A 22,792-nucleotide genomic window follows, 5' to 3' on the forward strand; every position below is an offset into this window, starting at 1 on the left:
TGTTGGTTGAATTGATAGCCTGGTGTAAATCATCAAGGGTTGATTGGGTGTAGATTTGGAGATCGTCGGCATACATGTTATAGGCGCATGACAAATTGTTCGAAATGGTGTTGATAAATATGGAAAACAATAATGGAGATAGGACCCCGCCTTGCGGAACACCAGCACTGAGTTCACACCATGATGATACAACTTCATCTATTCGTATACGCTGACGCCGCCCATGTAAGTAAAACTGGAGAACCAGTTAATTACAGGAATTCTTCTAGTCCTTTCTCTATTTTGTGTGATTGAGGCATAAAATAAAATAAAAAATAATTAAGGATATTATTTACTATCGAATATAATATAATCAAGACATCTTTTTTTATCTTACTTAAAAAAAGTATCTACATTATTTTCTCATAACTTTGAGTTCGACTGAGTGAACGATTTTCATGATTCATTTTTTATTTGAATGCTGGTGCCTTCAGTGTGGCTTCATATTTAAATTTGGTCTATTCTGTCAGTTTGAAAACTAGACTGAAAAATATCAACGCTTAAACATTCACATTACGAATAAATGCAGTGCGATTTGCTAGAATCCAATCTGAAATAACTTTCCGCTAATACTTGGGGCACTTTCCCAATCGTCCTAATGATAATACACTTAATTCCACCACAAAGCCCAGTAAGATCCGGTCGGATAAACCTCTTATTATATTGATTTCTTTAGCTTGGAGTCATCTGGAAGTTTGTTTGAAAACTGAATTTTGCAATCTTATAGACTTCTCTACTTTTAAATTGTCTCTCATTCACAAACATTTTGTCTAGTAATGTTGATTGATTTTCTAAAGAGATTTATGCCAGTGTTTCAGAATACAATATGGTTTGTTTATTTATTTACAAACTGCTGCACAAATGCTCATTATCGTAGAATTTTTCCTTTCCTTAAGTATCTAAATTAGTTTATGGCTAAAAGTATGTTCAATTTTATGTATCTATTATACATAAAATTGAACCTATTTATAATACAATTATAAATATATAAATAATATTAAAATAAGTCAATTACTTTTATAGTTCAACCATCCAACGCTAGGCTCAACTGAAACAGTTGTAAATACAATACAATAATATGAATAGTCGTTATTCTTTCTCATTAAATACACATAGGTACAGCATTACTAGCACGAGAGATTCCACAAACATCAATGACAGAACGGTATCGATATACGACATTAACAAATGAACAAATACAAACAAATTAGGCCTCACCAAACAGAGGATCACTCTCATCCAATTTAATTAGGGTCACGATATACAATGATAAGGGAAAATCGACAGACCTCAAACCATTGCTTTTGCGCTCTACCGTAAAAGGGTAGCTAGTTTATTTTGAAGACCCTCTGAGGCGTTGATTTTAAATGTTTAAAGCGAAAACAATTTGCGCTGTGAAGTTTCAAGTTCGGAATTCGGTTGACTTTAGTGATCATTAAATTGGCTTGTGTAAAAGTTTATTTTTGTCTGCTGGGTCGTCATTTTTTACACTACGCGCTTTTGATTAGTTAAAATTTATTAGCTCCAAGAAATATAATCGATATTATGTTTCATATAATGCCCAATATTATAAACTTATAATACTTTGTGATACAATAAAACGTAAATAATTGTATGATATTTATTAAATTTCCGAATTGTAGAATTGTAATAAAGAAATTTTACGAAGAACGGTGCTCAATAACAAAATAATAAAATACCGTTTTCAAATAAGCACTATGTATATAACAATAACCTCACGAATAAATAGAACGCAATAAAATTGTTTCCAGAAGATTCTCATTTCACAAATATTCCTTCTTTTATCTGCGAATATTGTAAAGAAATATTTCAAGCACGATAATTTAAACGAAGCAGGCGTGACAAGAGAATCCTGTATCCTCATACTAACATATGCATGAATACTTTTATTTGTGGAAATAAAAAGGGTTCCGTTATTTCATGTTCTAGGCGACATTTATGATGTACATCTTGTACCTTCGAGGGATGCGGGAAAACAGAACGAAGCTATATTATAATATGTAAACCGTTAAATTTTCTGGGGTTTAATGGATCTTTACCATACATGTCAAACATATGAATATAAGAATAGTTATATTACTGGCAATGGATACGTGTTTTTTCTTAAAAAAAGTGTTACAGTTTTGAAAATAGAACGAAAATTTTAAAACTTGTTTCTGTTCACGGTCAATGTTTACTTAATATTGTTATCAAAATACCACTAGCAATAAATAAACGTGTACTAGTAAGTATATAATACATATAGCCGCAGTTCTCTTCGAGTAATAGTACCTTGAACATTACCAAAGTGTAAGACACTATCGCAAAATGAAACCCAAAGCACACTCGATTGCAACTATCGGAAGCCGTGCCAAAGAGTAGGTATAACTTGACAGATCAACTTGGAATACGGCCAGTGTCGTTCTGCGTACAATGAAAAATCTTTAGCCTGTGGCATTGTAAATTCGGTTACGTCTTTCGTGGCCCAATTCAGAAGGCGCTTATCGTTTTTATTCTTACAGTACATTGAACGATTATATCATTTTGCCGGATAATAGGGAATGATATTTTAAATGTGAACATTTTTCATTTAGGTTTAAATTGTGATGACGCTGTGAACATTATCACGTGTTAACGGTGTTTGAACAGATTGGTCGTATATTAAATCTTTGATATTATAATAAACTTCATATAAGAAACGATTTTATAGCATCTTTACTATATATATGTTGTTTTAGTTTACGCTTGTTTCAGTTTTTTCGAATTTAATTACTAACAAATACACAAATTAAAAAGCTACCTTTACGTCAGGAATTGATATAAAGTTTCACAACTAGACAGTCACTCTTATAATATATTTTATAGGCCCCCCTTTTGTTAAAAAAAAAACACAATTATATAAATCCAATTAAAGACTCCGTTATCAATGTTTTCAACCGCTAGATGTATCGAAATATCACCACTAATTTATATTACGCATACAAACGACTCTTCGAGTATGTAAAATAAAAAATTCACTTTATCAACGTCCAGTTTAGTAATGCGAGACATTAACTTCACCCAAAAATACAGCTGAGCTGCCCTTTTTTCCGCATTACAAGTTCTTTCTCATGTTAAACGTATGCACGGTGATTCAGTGGCGAGATCCTCGGATATCAATCGATGTCGGAGTTCAAAACCAGACGAGTGTGCTTGAAATAAACTGAATTTTGCTTTATTTACACATCCACATCACCACTGCTCAAAATCGTGAAGTGAGACATCGCAAGGAAAGCGAAATTTCCAAGAATCAAAAATTTGACGATATATGATATATGATATGACCTGTAAGCCTGAAACCATATAGAAAATTTATTTTTAGGCAATGCTATATATAATATTTTAATAAAATTTAGTGAAAGTATTGGTGGCTTGTCTCCATTAAGGTATTCTAAAATAATGAAGTTTATATTAAAATACCTTAATATTACAAATAATGAAATCAAGTTAAGATCCGGGGATATTATGACCAATACTTTACATTGTTACAGTAAATATATACATGACTAATTCTTAAAATATTAAATATACATATAATTCATAATAATGTTTAATACAACAAGCATACATTTACTACAAGCAACATAAAAAATCATAGTAAAAATTTAAAAGTTATATCAGTATCTCTCAAACATTCACATAATATTCTTCTAGAAGCGCTTTTGAATCGTCATAACATAGTTTCTTCATCGACCACCGTATACTTTATATACATGTTATACTTTCCAACCATATTCAGTAGCATGATAATTAAAACGACCCTGATATGACACGCATATATGAAAGAGTAACTATGACGAAGGTCCATATTATTGGGACGTCACCAAAGCCCTTTTTATGCGAAAACAAGGTCAAAGTATGGAAAATGGATATCCGTATTCCCACGAGTCGTGTAATAAAAATCTTGGAGGCGGTTCTTTTTGTGCATTGGAAAAACAAATGGGAACACATTAGGAAGGAAGGATTTGTTGAGCAAAAAGTTTAGCACTGTTTAATGGGTATGGAGAATTCGTATTGTGTTTTATGGGAAGTTAGGTTTACGCTCGCGAATTCGTCTGCTGATTGTCATATAATAAATTGATAGAAAAATTGTTCTTTATAATTCTAATTTAGTTTGACTTGCATTACTTATTCATACAAGATTCAATTTATCGTTTTACGACAGTTCATTTCATAATCGTGAATTTCCTTCGAAATCTAATGCACATTTTGCTGTTGCTATTTGAATATGTAAAACCTGCGTCGTTTTGTTTTCTACTTGAATTAAAATACATTTTATACAGTCACATGTAAACTGTTATATAAATATGACTTAAATAAAAAAATACTACCCAAAATTAGACTCTAAGACTAAGCAGGAAATAATGAAAAGCTTACAAAGCTATTACGTAGTAAATCAAGCAATCGAGAGAAGCCTTTAATCCAACTAGAATTTGATCCGCAATAAAGGTTAATTGGTAGAGTGTCTAACACACAATGACGTACGTAATGCAATCTGCATTAGTAAGCTGGAATGCTTGTCATACTGATATGCAGCTTGAAATATTTGATACAATTTTCACGGGATTCATATAGGAAGCTATTCACTGGGTAATTTGTAATTATAGATTAATATTGCGAAAGAGCGGTGATGGCACAGGGGTTTTGATATTGAACTAAAACGTAAAGTTGGAGGTTCGAGACCAGTGGAACGTGCAAGAAGTGAATTGATTTTTCAATATATCTGCAAATTCTTCACGAACCACCGCTCGAAACAGTGAAGGAAAATATCTTGGGGACACCGGCATGTCCAAGAATTTTAAGTTCGATGACATGCCATCTGCCAACCCGCACTTGGTCAGCGTGATGGATTATTGCCTCAACCCTCCTAGAAGGCCCGTGCCTCTGCAAAGAGAACATATTATATGGGCTGATGATGATGATGGGATATGTTTGCTTATTAGTTTTATTGATTAATTAATGGTAATGTTTCTAGTCATATAAAAAATCTCTATTAATCGCTGTCTGTCCTAGTTTGTAATCGTCTTAGGTTAGGCGCTTTTTTATTATATTGTTATGAATTTATTACGATAGCGCTTTTATGATTATCAGGTCATAATATTATGTGTGTGTACTAAAAGCATCACTTAATATTGTTGGCAATGGACAACTACAAATATTACATACTGAAATATGAATGATGTGAAACTATCATTTTTATTTAATCGATAAATCAATAATAGTTCACGCCAAACTACCAACATTTGCAATATAGTTACTAGAAATAGTTTAAATGTTTAGTAAGTAGTATAGTTAGTGGAAATAGTTTAAATATATGTTAAACTAACTCTAAACCGCCGTGTCACGTGGTACCCGGGTAGTATTGCGATATTGCAATCTATCAGACGCTTCTAACTTTTTTTTTCTGTTATTTAAAATACAATTTCTTAAAATTGCTAACAAAGCACATACTTGAAAGTTAACATAAATTAAACAATCGTTTTATGAATTATTCTCTACATCTCAACGGAAGGTCTCCAACTTTCCCGGAACTTCCCCACCAACAATTTGACAACAATTACCTAACAGATACATAAAAAACCACGTCAACCGTTTGAAAACCGACGAAGTTATTTAGTGACAAAACCAAAAATAAGAAACAACATTGATAAGCACCTTCGTTAAGGACGTCGGTTGAAAATTCTTTTTATTTCCCGTAATCCCCGTATCGTAATGCATACGATTATTATCAGCGTAATAAATCAAAGCAGAGAGCAATAATACGCGTGCATTTGTGTTGCGTTTAATTTAACGAACTAGTGCTTCACAGGATCTTGGTGCCTTTGAGTTGAAAGTTAAGGTAATTCAGATAGCGACACAAATCGCTTGGCTTATTTCAGTGCAATTGTCTACCGAAATCAGCGAATATGCCCCACAAATTTCAAGCTACGGATTGCTTCTGTATTACTCCTGCACATATATTAATGAGATTTAGTAGAAATAACAGTAAATTCGCTTAAACAAACGCACCGTCAATTATACTTATGTAAGAGAAGTCACACTTTTAGGATGTTTTTTTACTAACATTAGGTTTTTCAGTCCTTGTTTTCCTTTACGTATCCATTTTTAATCCATATTATTATTATGAAAGCGAAAGCAATTCTGTTCTTCACTCTTAAACCATTGGATGAAAGTAAGTTTAATATGTTAGGGAACGGTTTGCGATGATGATAAAGGAGGAATAAGATACTCGGCTTTTTCAAAATGATGAAAATCAAAAAGTGTGTTTTTAGTTTTAATCATAAAGTACAAATTAATGTAACAAACTGATCTTATTAAAGGATTATCGATAGAGAGGAAATAATTCAGCTATCTTTATTACACCCGAAGCGAGGATATATTTCATGTCCCGCTCTTATCAATGACCGGGTCACCAAGGGTAGCAATATAGTCCATTGTTATTAAAAAGACGTCAACTTTGGTCCATTGATTTATAGCAGCTTTGTGATTCACAATAGTGGAAACGTGTTATAAATATAAATATATATGTGTTATATCTTTAAACGAGCAATTCTTGTATATATATATATATATATATATATATATATATATATATAATTGGAATCTCAGAATCGGCTCCAACGATTTTCATGAAATTTAATATATAGGGGGTTTTGGGGGCGATAAATCGATCTAGCTAGGAATCTTATTTAGAAAATGTCATATTCGTGTTTTATTCATGTTTTTTTTAACAAATAGGAGGCGTTTGAGTAGTCCCATTTATTATGACTCTTCCTGACATCTATTGGCGAATAATAATACTATAAATGCGAAAGTTTGTGAGGATGGATGCATATGTATGTGTGCGTCTGTTACTCTTTCACGCAAAAACTACTGAACCGATTGCAATGAAATTTGCTTCGTAGATAGCTGGACAACTGAAATAACACATAGGCACTTTGTCTACCGATATTCCTACGGGATACGGACTTACGCGGTTTCAACCGCGGGTCACAGCTAGTATATATATATATATGAAAGCTTGTAAATATGGATGGATGATCTCGTATATATGTATGGATGTTTGTTACTCTTTCAAGCAAGAACTACTCAACCGTTTGCAATGAAATTTGGTACGTAGATGGCTGGACAATTGGAATAACACATAGGCACTTCTTATCCCGATATTCTTACGGGATACAGACTTACGCGGGTAAAAACCGCGGGGCGCAGCTAGTCCTATACATTTTAGATTATTTCAGAGTGTAAAAGAGAAATTTGTTAAATTTACAATTTACAATGTTTGTGAATAATTATCGTAGAATTTATTTAAGTATCAAAGCGTTTTACACTTGAAATGTTTATTAACAAATAATTAGATTTAATATTAATATAAATCACAACGAAATTGTTAAAAAGTGTTCCACGAATTTATTACACGTAGCTTGGGCTAGGCTAAGTTCTTTAATTAAAATATGTTGTTTCGAATAATCTATATTAAAATTACTTTAACATTAGTAGTTAGTAGGAAGGTAATATATTTTCATTATTAACGATGCACGATTTCTCATTTCTTAGAATAAAACCTAACGCGTGTTTCTCAGTAACATGTCACAGGTCTTAAAGCTCATTATGGGATTGCTTATAACAACCGAGGTCGCAAGGATACAGGTTAACTCTGTCATTTATTAAGGTTACATTTCACACGATTTTGTTCCTTTAAACTATTATGCACAATGGTGATTTTTGGATGTATTGAAAAACAGTATACGAAATTTGAAATGTTATGTCAATGTTAAAAAACTACTAATCATTAACGATCTTTTAAAAAAAATACAAGTTAACTCAAAATAACAATGGATCTTTTAGTAAATATTCTGTAGCTCACTATTTTACTATAACAACATTCTAAGGGACTCACCCCTATTGGAAGTGAAACTTCTTTCGAATCGTTGTGATTTCAAACCTCATGCAACGAAAAAAACGACAGGTAAGAGACACAAATACAAAAATGTGTAGAATGAAGCCGGCAAAGAATGAGACAGAAATATACATACTATTTTATATTTTATATATATTCATCTCATTCTTTTGTCGATTTTTTGAAGTTTCACTTCTATCGTGTGTGAATCGCACACACACCTTTTTTTTTAGAGAAATCTAATTCCTTGCAAAGAATATAATATCGAAATAAATAAAAATGAAATTAACAATATAACCAGAAAACTGCATTTAAATACAAAATAAGACACAATATTTTATACTAGCGGGCTTCCTTCACTTGACTTCTGACTTGATTCCTGAGATTAGCACGCTCAAACAAACAAACTCTTCACATTTATCAATATTAAAATTAAATCAGTATCTTATTGTAAAAACAAAATAATGAATTATATTACATCATCTAAGGTTTTATTTTCACATTTTCATTAAAATATTAAGCCCATGATTACCGTTTCGTAATACCTAAGGCAAGCTCTAGCGTGGACATTACAAAGTTTAATTAGTGAGTTAAAGGTGCTACGCGCAAGGTTTGGTCATCGGATCTGTTGTGATCGTTATGCTATTATGAACTTATCCAATATTTTAGATTGAATCTATAGTTTATCACTTAGTTATAAAATGAAATGATTTATTTATTCCATATTTAAACTATACAAAAAACAATACAATAAAAAGAAATAGCATATAAATAGTTGGCACTTTATATAGATACACTAGTTCCCACACTAGGATCCCCTGTGTTGTGGGCAACTAGTCTCTTCCGATATTACAGAAATTTATAATTTCTAAAGATAATAAGCTATACATTGCAGTGTAAGAGATATAAAAAAATAATTAAATTAACAGTAATTAAATTAATATTAAAAAAAAACTGTTTTTTTAATATTAATTTACTGAAAGGTTTAATTTAAGGGTGCAAATTACTTCGATTTATATAAATGGATCAACTGTTTACATGCTTGAGTAATGTTGAAGAAGAGAAGAAATAATTGCATTAAATGCAGGTTCTTCCTGAACTAAATCGAGTATTTTTTTTTTGATTATGCTCTGCGCTGTGTTCGATAGAACTAAAATTGTGATAAAAATAATAAGATTTAATACAAGCCTTCATTACTAATATTACTACTAATATTATAATTTCGAAAGTTTGTGAGGATGTTTGTTACTCTTTCACGCGAAAACTAATGAACCGATTGCAATGAAATTTGGTACGTAGATAGCTGGACAACTGTAATAATACATAGGCAACTTTTTGTCCCGATATTCCTACGAGATATAGACTTACGCGAGTCAAGTATATTATAGAATACTATAAAAATTGTTGTTTTGTTTGCCATATATTATCAAATTTTAAATTTTCCAAATCAATTAAAATATTACATTTTGAACATTTTTCTTTTTCCTTACTTCAACATTTAGGTATGCTACCTTTGTTTTTTACATACTTGAAAATAAATTAGTTTCTTTTTCATAAATATACGGTAGGTTTTAACACTATTCCTATATTGTGATAGGATTACAAGCTGGTTTGTTAATTATGTATTAGTGTGGACTTGCGACAACCCGCAAATTACCGATATGCTCGTCAATAAGGATTATCCAGTGGCTGGTATTCTGTCAGGAGTGACGTCATCGTCGAGTTTCATAATAATGTGAAAACATAAATGGTGTCAATGCATTATCATGGCAAATTCTACTTCCAAGCCCCCACATATAACTAACCCATTACAAAAAAATCTAATTTTGTATAGAATATTGTCTTGAACTCTGCGTGGTTTTTACTTTTTCTAACAAGTAACTGGATTTTTATTGATATTCATTAATTTAGTAATTTATACAGTTGATTTATTCCATGAAACATTTTAATTTTTTACAAGTTTATGAGTAAATCTGTTGAAATATTACGTTAAAATGTAAACGTCCTTTACCTTCAGCTTATTAGATCGTTCACAAAAGAATTCTAATTTGCTAAGCTTAAATAGATTTATTAATATCCATAATTAAACAGTCCTTCAAAGTTAACAAATGAAACAAGTCCATAATGATTCTGTTCCGAGAACATAGTAATAAACAACTGTATCAAACAAATATCATTGTTGAAGCTATTTCCAATAATTTTATTATATTGCCTATTATTAGAAATGTATTCTCTCATATTATTTCATTAGTCCACAATCTTAACATCAAATATTGTTTTGTTATTTTGCTTCGTATTTTAGCCTTGGTGTCGACTTGCTTAAATAGCTTGTATGAATGGCGGATGTGAATGTATTATATGGATAAATGTTATATCAACTAAGTTTGGAATAATTCTGAGAGTATTCTGTGATCGGATTATATTTCTTAACCTGTAACACACATACACATGTAGAATTTTTCACAAAATACTGGGAAATAGAAAGAGTTATAACACGTTTTACTATAATTCTGAAACGAGTCACTAAAGTTTGTGTTATCAAAATATATTGTATATAGTTTTTACAATTTTTTCAGTGTATATAGGTGCCTTATAACGGAAATATTGGGTTTTTCGTTCATCGAACTAGAAGTGAGTGAGTTCTCAATTGAACTGAATTTTTTTTTCCGATTGATGTGATTATTTCAGATAGGGTATTGTTATAATTTATTCTTCTTATAGAATCTGGAGTGAATCCCACCCAGGGGCTTCGTGACCTTTTCTTGTACAAAAGAATTATTTCTAAAATTAATGAACCTCGCAAAATAACAAAGATTTTATTATTCGCAAATATTATGCCCCTTTAAAAATAAAAATCGTCTGATAAGATAGAAAAAAATCTTCTCATATATTTTCTATCTTATATGGAAGTAGTATAATTTATTTTTGAATGAGCAAAAATTTATACAAATTGAAACTTACATGCCACAACGTAAACAAGTTTATTTACCTTATCTCAGTGACGATTCAAAAGCGCTTCTAAAACGTACTAGTCGAATAAAAAAATGCTTGAGTTTATTTATAATTAGGACACCCATCTTGAGCCAGTGCAGGATCCATAAAAGTGGCAGCTAATTAAACTAAACATATTGAAAGTTCACAGTTATATTAGTTGCGGGTGAAGTGAAAACCCCAATCTAATTTTTGCTGAGTAAACAGTGATGTAGACGAACGAACGGCTGACGGCTCATTAAACTTTGTAATTGGCTGGGGTGCTATGTAGGGCGAATGCAAAAACCGTGCTGCATATCTCGGTATAGGGTTAATGGTTATATCATTATGCTACTCATATAATTCGCTTGGCAGAATACTGTATTGTATTTCATTTTGATGCTTCTTGAAAGCGAATTTATTATATAACAATTCGACAGATTTATAAAGGATAATTATATTTTGTTGCTTTAAAATTACATGAGTTTTAATCTTGAAATCGGGTTTAATTTAATATCCGTAAAACGTAATGAAAATATTTTCCAATTTATCGAATAGTTCTTGAAAATACGTTCGGATCAGTTTCAATTTTTATTTTAAGCGCATAATGTGCACATTTTAAAATAAGAAAACAATATTGATACATTTTAATTGACGGAGTAGTATTGTATTTAAATAATTAAATGAATATAAAGTTGATTGATTGCAATTGGTTAAATGAAATTTACAGTACAGCTAGTTACAGTAGTTAAATAAATAATTAATGTGAATTTCCGGTTTATTATTACCTAAAAAAGAAAAGTTTTTTTTAAGTATGCATCCCAGATCACATCAAAAAATATTACCAAAGGCGACCTTTTGTTTCATATTTGAAAAATGTTTTTGGTTATCTATTGCTGACATCATAGCCTTGATTATAGCCTCTACTAGGCAAAGTTCTCTTTTTACTGACGTTTTTTTCTGTGTCGTGAATCGTGAGTAATTCAGCCTTTACAAAAGAGTTTTAAACAGTTAAAAATCCACTGAAACAAATGAAGCAAACAACAATCTCCACACGGAATACAGGCAAGTATACTCAAAATAAACCAATACAAGAATCCGCAAACTCCGTACATTACACACTTGAATACAACGAAACTTCCATTCTTGGAGAGGCCCGGATTCCCCTAACTTTAATTACTGAAGACTTTGCACTCGGGATCTGATAAAATTGCATTCCGCCGTTCTCTCTCCAGCGAGATTGCTTTAAAATTGATAATGTTGGTTAATGCAACAGATGTTTCTTCGAGAAAGCTGCTGTAATGATTCTTATACATGTACGTACGCGGTAAACTACGTAATTGTGTTATCATAGCATGTAATATAGTAGGAGTGAATTCAATTATTTACGAGAACTTGTGTACCAAAGAGAAGCGTGTGTTTCAGAAAAACTTAATTTGCTGTTTTCAGCAGGTTTGCGCAGAGCGATATAAAGTGTTGTGATTTTACATAAAGTGTTAACAACATAAAAATATGTTAATAAATAAAAATATGTGGATAAATGGTAGTATTATTTATATGGCATATTTTATAAACTCAGAACATTAAACGTTAAAGAACACAATCATCATCGGAACTATTAACTAATATCTACTGATTCGGTGATACATATTTTATGAACGAATGGAAAGAGAATATAATGAAAAACATACTTCTACACTTAATTATAAAAGCGTAGTGAAAGCATGATTTCGGTAATATTTTCTTTTCATCGCAATCGAGTATTTTTTTCTGACAAACGGTTTGATTTATTTAACCTGTAATTACTAGGTATCTCATTTCAATAGTAAAAATCTAATTGAAAGAATTTTTCATAAATCGCAAATGGGAATGTTTTAGGCCCGAACAAGTTTCATTATCTTTAGCCCGAGATATCGCGGAGCACCGTCAGTTATATATCAGAACTCGCTTTGTTCGATTGTTCAAGAAATTTCATTAAACTACGTACTAACTTTGACTTCTCTAGATTCCGCTATGATTTAATTTGAATCAATTCACTGGCTTTTTATCGTAATTGAAATTTTCTATTGCCAATAACTTGGCTTTAAAAAGAGTACTTCTTAATTTTTAACGAGGAAAATTGGATCAGTTTTATGTGGAGATATTTTAAGAGGAAAGTTTTTAGCTGAATCGAATGTGGATGGAAATGTCCTTATTCCAATAAGAGGTTAATCTGATTGTTTTAATGTTAATATACCATAATACTTTTTTGTCATGCACATACAATCTAGATTATTCAACCGTGTTACCTATCAAGGCGTTTGAATCTAATTCATTGTTAGGGATGTAAGATATACTGACATGGAATTCAGACAACACACATCCCACAAATTATAGATATCATTCACAATAATAAATGATAACCATCCGGCTTCATTCCGATCACGCCAGCAAAATACGATACACATCTTCAATATCTATTGTGAGGAAATGGTTAGTATCCTGTTGCCCATGTCAATTCATGATGAAGCATTCAACGGATTGTATATTATTTATTTTGACTTGTATGCAAAAATATGTCCAGTTAGTGGAGTAAGTAGATAATTTTTTTCTATGAAAAACGTCACGTCTTCGTTGTCGTCGGACGTCCATGGGGGGAGCAACCACTACATTACTAGAATGGGATCAAATGACTACTATTCCTTATCAAACAAAGAAAGAACCACATCGATCGACCTACGAAGTTGTTGAGTAACTAAGCAAAAGCCAAAATGCAGTCGAATTAAGAACTTATTTCGTTTCTTCGGACGATGGATGTAAATGTTACAGCTATTACAACCCTAGAACGAACTAGTTAATGTTAATGATGATAATGTTTTCACAGATCGAGTTTACAAGTAGTCAGTCACATGCTCTGTAAAACTTAGATATTTTTAAGTCTCCCAGGGATAAAACTCTAGACCTTTAAGTTACTCACTACTTCCCACTGAACCTATATAGTGGAATATATTTTACGCCCTTAATTATTATCTTCCACCTCACTAATATATGTTTTTCTTTTCAGAATCTTAAGAATCAAATCATGACAACGAACGTGTGGGTAGAACAGGTACGTGACATTTTCTTACTAATTAATGTTTTCTTATTAATAATACCTTTATGAATAAATACAACTTAATGTTTATAAATTACGTTATTACGCAGCGATATTGAGATACAAGTAGTTTTGGCTTGATAACTTAAAGATGATTATCTTAGTGTGATCTTTAATGTCGGAGTCGAACACGCTTCGGCACGAACTGAGCCAACTCGCTTCGACATTCCACACTAGTTGTAGAAATAGTAGTAGTAAAAAGTAGGGGAGACGGAGGTATGTTTCCCTTGCCTTACCCTTCCATTACTTTATTCCTGCTTTCCTTATCCCTAAAAAATATCAATGCATGTATTTAAAGAGGCCATGAATATTTGGAAAGGTATTTTTGCAAATGTTCATATGCGGATGTGATCAGGTGATTCTCCATCATGTCCGATACATAATATATTTAAGAAAATTATATATCTCACGAAAGGAAACGAGACTATCTTAAAATTTTACTTTATTCCATATATATAGCATCTAAATTTTTTTTAAATAAACTTTTCTTGTTTAAATAATTTATAATACACTAGCAGTCAATGTATATCATAGATATATCTTTCAAATTCCACCGTAGCAAATAAAGTCATTTGGAAAAGTCAGGATGTCAAAGCGGCCCGTGACTAGCGTTTGACAAATGACCAAAAGCTCTGGACAAAAGGAAGGCACGGACCCCCGTCAATAACAACTTGACTAATAGAACTGCAATATATCCGGTGTATTTTTTAATAGATTTATCTTGGCTGCTTCTGAGAAAACCATTTAAGTGACGTCTTGGAAATTGTAGCCTGTTTGGTTAAACAGTTTAAAATAAAGAGAATATGAATTCATACTTCAATTTTCGATAACCTTTAAACTTGAAATAAAAGACGAAGATTATGGTAATCATGAAGGAATGAAATTTACTCTACACACTGTCCTTCATATGCGAGTGCTAGAAAGGAAAGCTAATAATAATCTTATAGTAAAGATAATACGGATCATTCTAGAAGAAAAACCGTTGGCAATATCTTAGAAGGGTTAGAAGGGTTAGATAATAATCGATCAGACGTGCGAAGAAATGTGGTTCGTGTCCCATTAACTAACTTGGGTTTTCACTCTCGCTTCCCGCAACACCATATACCCATGTCACGTCTTTGTATTAAGTCTTTTTATCGAAACAGGCCCAAAGTACTTCTAAAAGACATTCCTTAAAAAGTTGTAGCGATTCGTTTATTAAACTTAGTTGGAGTTTATTGTTTCCCAAACTTTGTTGGAGTGCAGAGGTCGGTACTTGGGAAACATTTAGCTGAATTGTGGGATGTTTTCATCGTTATGTATTTGAGTTTTTTCGTTTGCTTTCCATTACGATTATCTATAGGTAGATTTGGTGTATTTTAGGAGAGCGAACGTAGAAGTTCTTAAATTGGAAGACGATTATTTGGCTCTTCCGGTACCAGGAATTTATTTGAACTAAGGTCGTCTTGCCTTGTTATTTCATTGAAACACTTATTTAAAGGGATTAGACATTAAACACATACAATATTATCCACCGAACTTTAATAATCACCAAAAATAAATAGGCTTTTCATTCAAATAATACTGAAATGTATCACAAGTCTTTCTTATGATTTTCATTTCAGCATATCAAAACTATATCAGCTCAAATGACTACGCTAACTAAACTATGATAATATAATACGTTCAGTCTGTCATACTTATTTGATATCCCCGTTAAAATCAATCAACCCTAAAAATAATATAAGTATAAGTAATCATAAATTAATTTCAAAAGTTCTCATCTACACATAGAACAGTCAATAAAACTGAATGCACATCAAGTTCAGTAGGAATCGTAATAACAAATACGATAAATAAAATATGAATCATATACTTCACTTGGATCGTAACAATTTTATTGGGTCGCACAATTTCTCAGTGAGAGTTCGCTGACATAAATAAAGAATAAAATAAATTGTGTAGAGAATTTAAGGTACTTTATACTTTTATATAAGTAATTGGATCTAATTTTTGAAGGTTATCTTATTTCAATCGGGAACTCGTCCTTTTTCATAAGTCATTTCAACCGCTTTAATTTATTTATTATATGTAGTAACAACGATTTTTTTAGTTATGTGTTTATATGTAAGTATATTATTTGCATATCAGTTATTTAAGAAATTAGGTCGAAGAAAACGGGTTCTTCTGTTTCATTCTGCTTTAACGAATACATTTTAGGAAACTAAATAAATCCTTTAGTTTAAAAATGACATTAATTAACAACTATTGAAGCCCATGGAATCTATACTGATAAATACAATGAAAAATTCGTACTATAATCAAAAATTTGAGCCAAATTTTATCTAGACTCGAAAAAACGTTTTTGTGTGAAGCGGTAACAAACATTTATTTATAGAGGTTTTTACATAGCATTAATACGTACGTTAAATCTTAATTATAAGCTTCAGTATTATGTGTTATATAAAACAATAAGAAAGTGATTAAAATAAACAACCCTTAGCAATATCACGTTTTCCTGTGTGATTTCTCAAAACTCAACTGTTCCCTCTAACAAGGATGATAAACGACCGTCGATTATCGACAGCGGATAAAAAAACAATATTGTGTCTCCACTAGATTTATATCGACTAGTGTGATTCATGATACACTCTTTTATTTAAAAACTAGCTGCGCCCCGCGGTTTCACCCGCGTAATTCTGTATTCCGTAGGAATATCGGGATAAAAAGTAGCCTATATGTTGATCCAGTTGACCAGCTATCTACGTATCAAATTTCATTGCAATCGGTTCTGTAGTTTTTGCGTGGAAGAGTAACAAACGCACACGCACCCTTACAAACTTTCGCATTTATAATATTAAGTAGGATTAGTAGTATTAGTAGCATGAACAACTTTTGAGCGTGGGAGTAGTTCGGTACGAATTGGTAGTAGTACGTATTGGTACTAGCTCATACCGGGGTAGCAGCGTGAAATAGTAGCATGCTACGTGTTTTTTAGAAAAGTGGATTGCTGAAGGCCCAATCCTTTTTCTCACCCTTCCCAATCCTTTACTCCTTACCCCTTAAAAGCATGCAATAATAGTGGCCCTTTTTCTTCAAATGCTCATGGGTGTTGGTGATCGCTTACCACAATGTGAACCACAAGCTCAGTTGCCCGCGACGACATAAAAACAATAAAAAACGTAATATAATTAGACTCTTCTAGAAATACAGTTAAGAATAACAAACAGAATGAAATACGAGAATTTCATTGTTTAATCATTATTAAGTCATAAGTATGATAGCAATACTATTTATTTGTATACATAATATCTAGGTTATAAGCGTTAGGCCATTCATGATATTGAACGTCATTACCTTGTATTGTTTGCATAATTAAACCCTGCATTATTATTGTTTTATAATTAATTAACATTTTGATCAATATATTCGAATATCTGTAGGCTTCTTTTTTCTCCGTATCTAACTTCTAAAAATAAACATTATATGAAAATAGATTTCAATATAGAAGCGAACATTAACGCATTAGTCTCGAGAGATATAACATCCATGAAAATATTCAGTTCAGTGATTTTACCGAATAATGGAAAGCTTAGAAGTACGATCTAACTTGTTATGGGCTTCAAACTGGTGATGTTATAAATGATCGATGGAATTGCTAACAATATAATGTTATAACTGAACTATTTACATCATTGACCTAGTTGGTAGGGAAAATTATAAATAAAGCTTAAGAATCTCACACGTTAAAGTGATAGAATCAACTGTTGTCGTTTATATAGAGCACTAGCTTTTGTCCGCGGCTTCGCACGCGTTAATTTGGAGTAATTTACTAGATGTTATTATACAAATAAACTTTACTCTTAATTCACTCTATCTAATAAAAAAATCTCCATAAAAATAAGTTGCGTAGTTTTAAAGATTTAAGCATAAGTAGGAATAGACAAAGTGACTTTGTTTTATACTATGTAGGAAACCATTATTTAACATAAGGAAATTATTTAATCCTGGCGATCCTAATCGAAATGATAAGATAAAGTGATGAAATTACTGTATTGTCGCCAAGCTTTGATATGTGTATGAACGCGTGTAAGGACTAAATCTGTCCGTTTAAAATGCGTCGAAATCAAATCTAAAAAAGGCGGTTACATACAAACAATAAGTAAAGCAATAAAGGAAGCTAATAAAAGCGTCTAATAAACGACACCAGCCTAAATAATTTCGTGATCTCTATTTTATATAGTGATATCTTAAAGTAAGTTTATTCCTAAATGACACATAATTATTCATATTTTATTTTAATAGAGTTACAGCTCTAATTTGTGCAAAACTTTTGACGATAGATCAAGTTTTTGATTCGAATAACTGTGAATGAATACGTATAGTGCTAGTAATCTATGCTTGCACATTTGAAGCCAAATGTCTACCCTACTTATATTATAAATGCGAAAGTTTGTAAGGATGTGTGTGTGTGTTTGTTGCTCTTTCACGCAAAAACTACTGAACCGATAGCTGGACAATTAAATAACATATACGTAACTTTTCATCTCGATATTCCTACGCGATACGGACGGCGCAGTTAGTTATATATATATATATATATATATATATATATATATCAACAATTTCTGTATAAGCTAGTGAGAGAAATTCCAAAGTAATTCTTCACCATAATTACTTTCAGATCGACCCTTATATAGCTTATATCAACTACTACTACTACCTTGAAGCATTAGGGATATAGTTAAGATGTGGGATAAGGTACAAAAGGGCAGGAAATATCAGTCTCCGGCCTTCTGTCTCCATAACACTATCACCGTGAAATCGATAAGCTCTGCGTTTGCAAAATGAATATCTCAACCAATCTCTTATATAGTTATTTTTTAATATATTGTAGATATTACTGTAAACAATTCTTTCAATAACCATTGTTTGCTCAAGCATACGGGCATAAAATAAAAGATATGAAAGACGCTTATGAAAAATAAAAGCCCCATTTCAAATACATTCTTACCTCAAATTCTTTCTGAATTTGGAATAAAAAGAAACGTACCGACATTTTTGCTTAACAATTCGGCAAAGTTTGTTTTAGCTTTGTTGATATTTGGCATTTCATTCGCTTCAAAAGTTATTCTTTCGCGGTCTGAATACTTTATTAAACAATGGAACTTGTGATTCCACTTGTGATAATTGTATAATGTTTATTTTTTGCTGTATTTTTTTACTGGAGAAACGGATGTAAAGGATTGGATTGGATTTGCGTTAAATAACTTAATGAATAATGAGTTCATGTTGAAATACAGATTAATTAAGAACTTAATAGGAACTTCGTAATGAGAAAGATTGGGTTTAGTCTAATAATGGACGTCGACATATCCTAATAGACACCTAATGTCTTAATCTATATTTATAAAAGAAAGTGGTGTTAGTTACACTATTTATAACTGAAGAACGGATTAACCAATTTGGCTGAAAATTTGTGCAGAGGTAGCTTGGACCCAGGAGACGGACATAGGATAGTTTTTATCCCGGAAATCCCACGGGAACGGGAACATGCGAGAAAAACCCCGGGTCTAAGTTTCCTGCGACTACGCGGGCAAAGCCGCGGGCGGATAGCTAGTTTCTACTAAGAAACTTTTCAGTCAACACACTGAGGTAGGCGCGAGGGGGGGGGGGGGGATAATTGAGTGATGAGATGTATACGAAACCATAATTTTTGCTATTATAAGCCAGATAACAATATAAAATTTTGTTAAATTGCTAAGAAGACTACGTGTATACTTTGGTAATCCAATTAATGTTCAGAACGTATCCATAGGTTTTCTTCATCGTCACAACGCGCCGTAAACTTTCAATATAGCCATACGACGGATTTTGCGATGCTGATATTTTAGTGTGTCCACAGCGCGTTTTTAGCTATTATTTCCCACATTTGTTTTCAATATTTGCACATATGTTATAGGTACGCTGAAAAAGTGGTAAGGGAAATCCCGTGTCTTCAGTGGGGTATGGGGCAGATGATATACATCTGTTTCACTGATCGATTTTCTTTATGGACAAGTAGGTCTTCCTTCCGTCTCCTATCAGGCAGAGACATTTTTTTTGTGCGTCCCAACCGGGAATCGAACCCAGGACCCCTCGGTTCTACGTTCACGCGTTAACCACTGTGCCGAGGAGACGGTCGGTTACGTTATATATAGGTACGTTAGAATCATAAAAAAGAAATATTAATTGTAGCATGGTAAATGTCAACACATTTACACAAACGACACAATAGGACCACACGGGCACCAGCTTTCAAATAAAAAAACATAGAAATCGTTTCACTCGGTAATAACTTACAAGGAAACAAACACAAAAAACACAGTCGAATTGATAGCATCCTTCTCCTTTGATTAAAAAACACTGTGTTCATATTATTTTAATAGAAGGCAATATTTTTAAATGAAGTTTCCTACAAAATAAATCAATAAATTAATTATTTGTGTCATAGATGCAGGTGCAATAAAATATGGACTTAAAGCCCAGCCCATACATTACAATCCATTTTACAAAACACATGTCTAAAGTGTTCAATACTAATATTTAATTTACTCAAATTAAACCTTACCCCAAGGATAGAGAGAGATTAATATAAAACTCGCTCACAAACGATTTAATCTATCAGATTAATGCATTATCACATTACACGTGTAGAAAATAGACGGAGATTATTTAATTTATTTGCACTATATTTGTTTTAGAGACAATATCGACAGTTTCCTAGAATTTATATTGTTAGATAAAAGAATACAATAAACCGTACAAATAATTCGCCCCGATTTCCTCCGTGGTACATATATTATAGCCTATGTCACTCAGTGAAGTCGCAGCTTGTGAAAGAATTTTTGAAATCAGGCCTGTGGTTTTTGCGTGAAAACGTTACAAACTTACAAAAATGCAAAAGTTTTCTCCTTGTAACATTTATATAGATTATCTTTTCACCTCCACTTTCGCCCTTGCGGAAAAGCTGTGTACGTCGGATTTTCTCAAAAATTTTCCAACATGAGTGAAAACCGCGGGCATAAAGTTAATGAAATATTATGTATATATTCCCTTTAATCAAGGTAAATAATTAAATCCTTAATACAAAACTTCAAAATATACCAGAAAAATGATAAATTTTCATTACTTTGCACTGCTAGTTATTGGCATATCACGAAAGGCTTGACTATAAAATCAAATATTCATACAAAACACAATCGTATCAGAAAAAAGTAGGTAATATTGGAGGCGGGAGTTCGATTGGCATGTAATCGAAAAGTCACGTCATAGTACGAGGACGTTTATTATTCTAAACGAAAATTGGAAATATTAAAATGAATGGTTTTCACTACGGCCACAATGATGGTATTCGTTAATATTCAAATGTTATTTTCGCGTGACGGATGATTTTTAGGGAATCATTTGATTGGATAAAATCGACGCAGATTTTATACTTTTATGTTTTTCTACAGGTTTTTGTTTGGATTTCAACACCCTTCTAAACTTTTTAATCAACATATTAACTGATCATCTCTTAAATTCAATCTTAGCTGAGGTTTTCATAATTAATATTCTGGCTCTTGCGTGTGTAACGCAGATTAATTAATTTCAAATTTAAATTTCATTATTTTCATAATTAATAACCGTACGGTTTTGTATGCCGAGGTAATAAGGAAAAAATATATTATGTAATATTATTATGTATTTTCGTCTATACCTAACATTATCACACACTTTTTTATGAATATTTATTTGGTAGTGTGATTGTATTTTTATGTTGATCTTTGATTAGTAATTAGCGTCGATAATTATATTAGAAAATTTGATAAATATACTAGAATATTCAATATTTCAAATAACTGTATTGGTAAATTTGGATCTAAAGTTCCCCATCATACAACTTCTCTGTTTTAAAGACATCCTTTTAGTAAACTTATTCTGTGTTGCTGATTCTATAATGAATCTAAAGACTAACTAGACTAAAATATTTAAATTGACCAAAGGATTTCAGGATTTATTAAAATAAAAATTAACTGTAACCGCTAGGAAACTATTTTATTTATTTTTTTGATGACCAAGGACGCAATCCTTTGGTAGGACCTAAGAATACTTTCACGTCTTATTACTATCAACTTGTTTTACGTAAGGGTACCTGTTCCATATAGATACAGAACAGAACACGCTAAATGATCTCTCCAACGTCCCACGACAAATATAAAGCAGTTAAATGTCATACATACACATAAAATGTAAGCAAATAAAAGCTAAGTATAGCTCTCATCGTACGTGCATGTGAAATTCTATGGCCCCCTAACATTGGGCGCCCGACCTACATTTCCTTGGTTACTCGCAAAGACGTTTCAAAATTAAGTAGACACAGTTTAAATTGAGTTTTAGCAACAGTAATTTCGGCGTAGAAACCTCGCCGAAATAATAATTGACTTTCATTATGAAGAACGCTGCTACTCGGGACTTATTTTGTTTCTTGTGGGTGTTTTTCAGGCTTCATGCAAATTTCCTTATATTAAACGTGTTACCTTTCGCTCCTAATATTGTAAAATCATTTTCATCATCATCATTCCATACTATGTACCCCGTGCAGGAAAATGGGCATCCTATGAGTGTCAGGCTATAGATATATACTTAGTCTGGCCATAAATACTGTTACACTTAATTATAAAAAAATATTACATTTGAATTTCGAATCT

General features: G+C 31.9%; 1 protein-coding gene across 1 annotated transcript in view; it reads left to right on the top strand.

Annotated features, from left to right (window-relative positions):
- LOC119839597 (acetylcholine receptor subunit alpha-like 1) overlaps window positions 1-22,792 on the top strand; it is a 192,919-nt gene that overhangs the window by 156,921 nt on the left and 13,206 nt on the right. Inside the window, exon 5 of the mRNA XM_038365977.1 lies at window positions 13,992-14,036. Coding sequence (XP_038221905.1) covers window positions 13,992-14,036 — 45 coding nt within the window. The remainder of the gene's footprint in view (window positions 1-13,991; window positions 14,037-22,792) is intronic.

This window comes from Zerene cesonia, chromosome 4, assembly GCF_012273895.1.
Source record: "Zerene cesonia ecotype Mississippi chromosome 4, Zerene_cesonia_1.1, whole genome shotgun sequence".
In the NCBI taxonomy this organism is placed as follows: Eukaryota; Metazoa; Arthropoda; class Insecta; order Lepidoptera; family Pieridae; genus Zerene; species Zerene cesonia.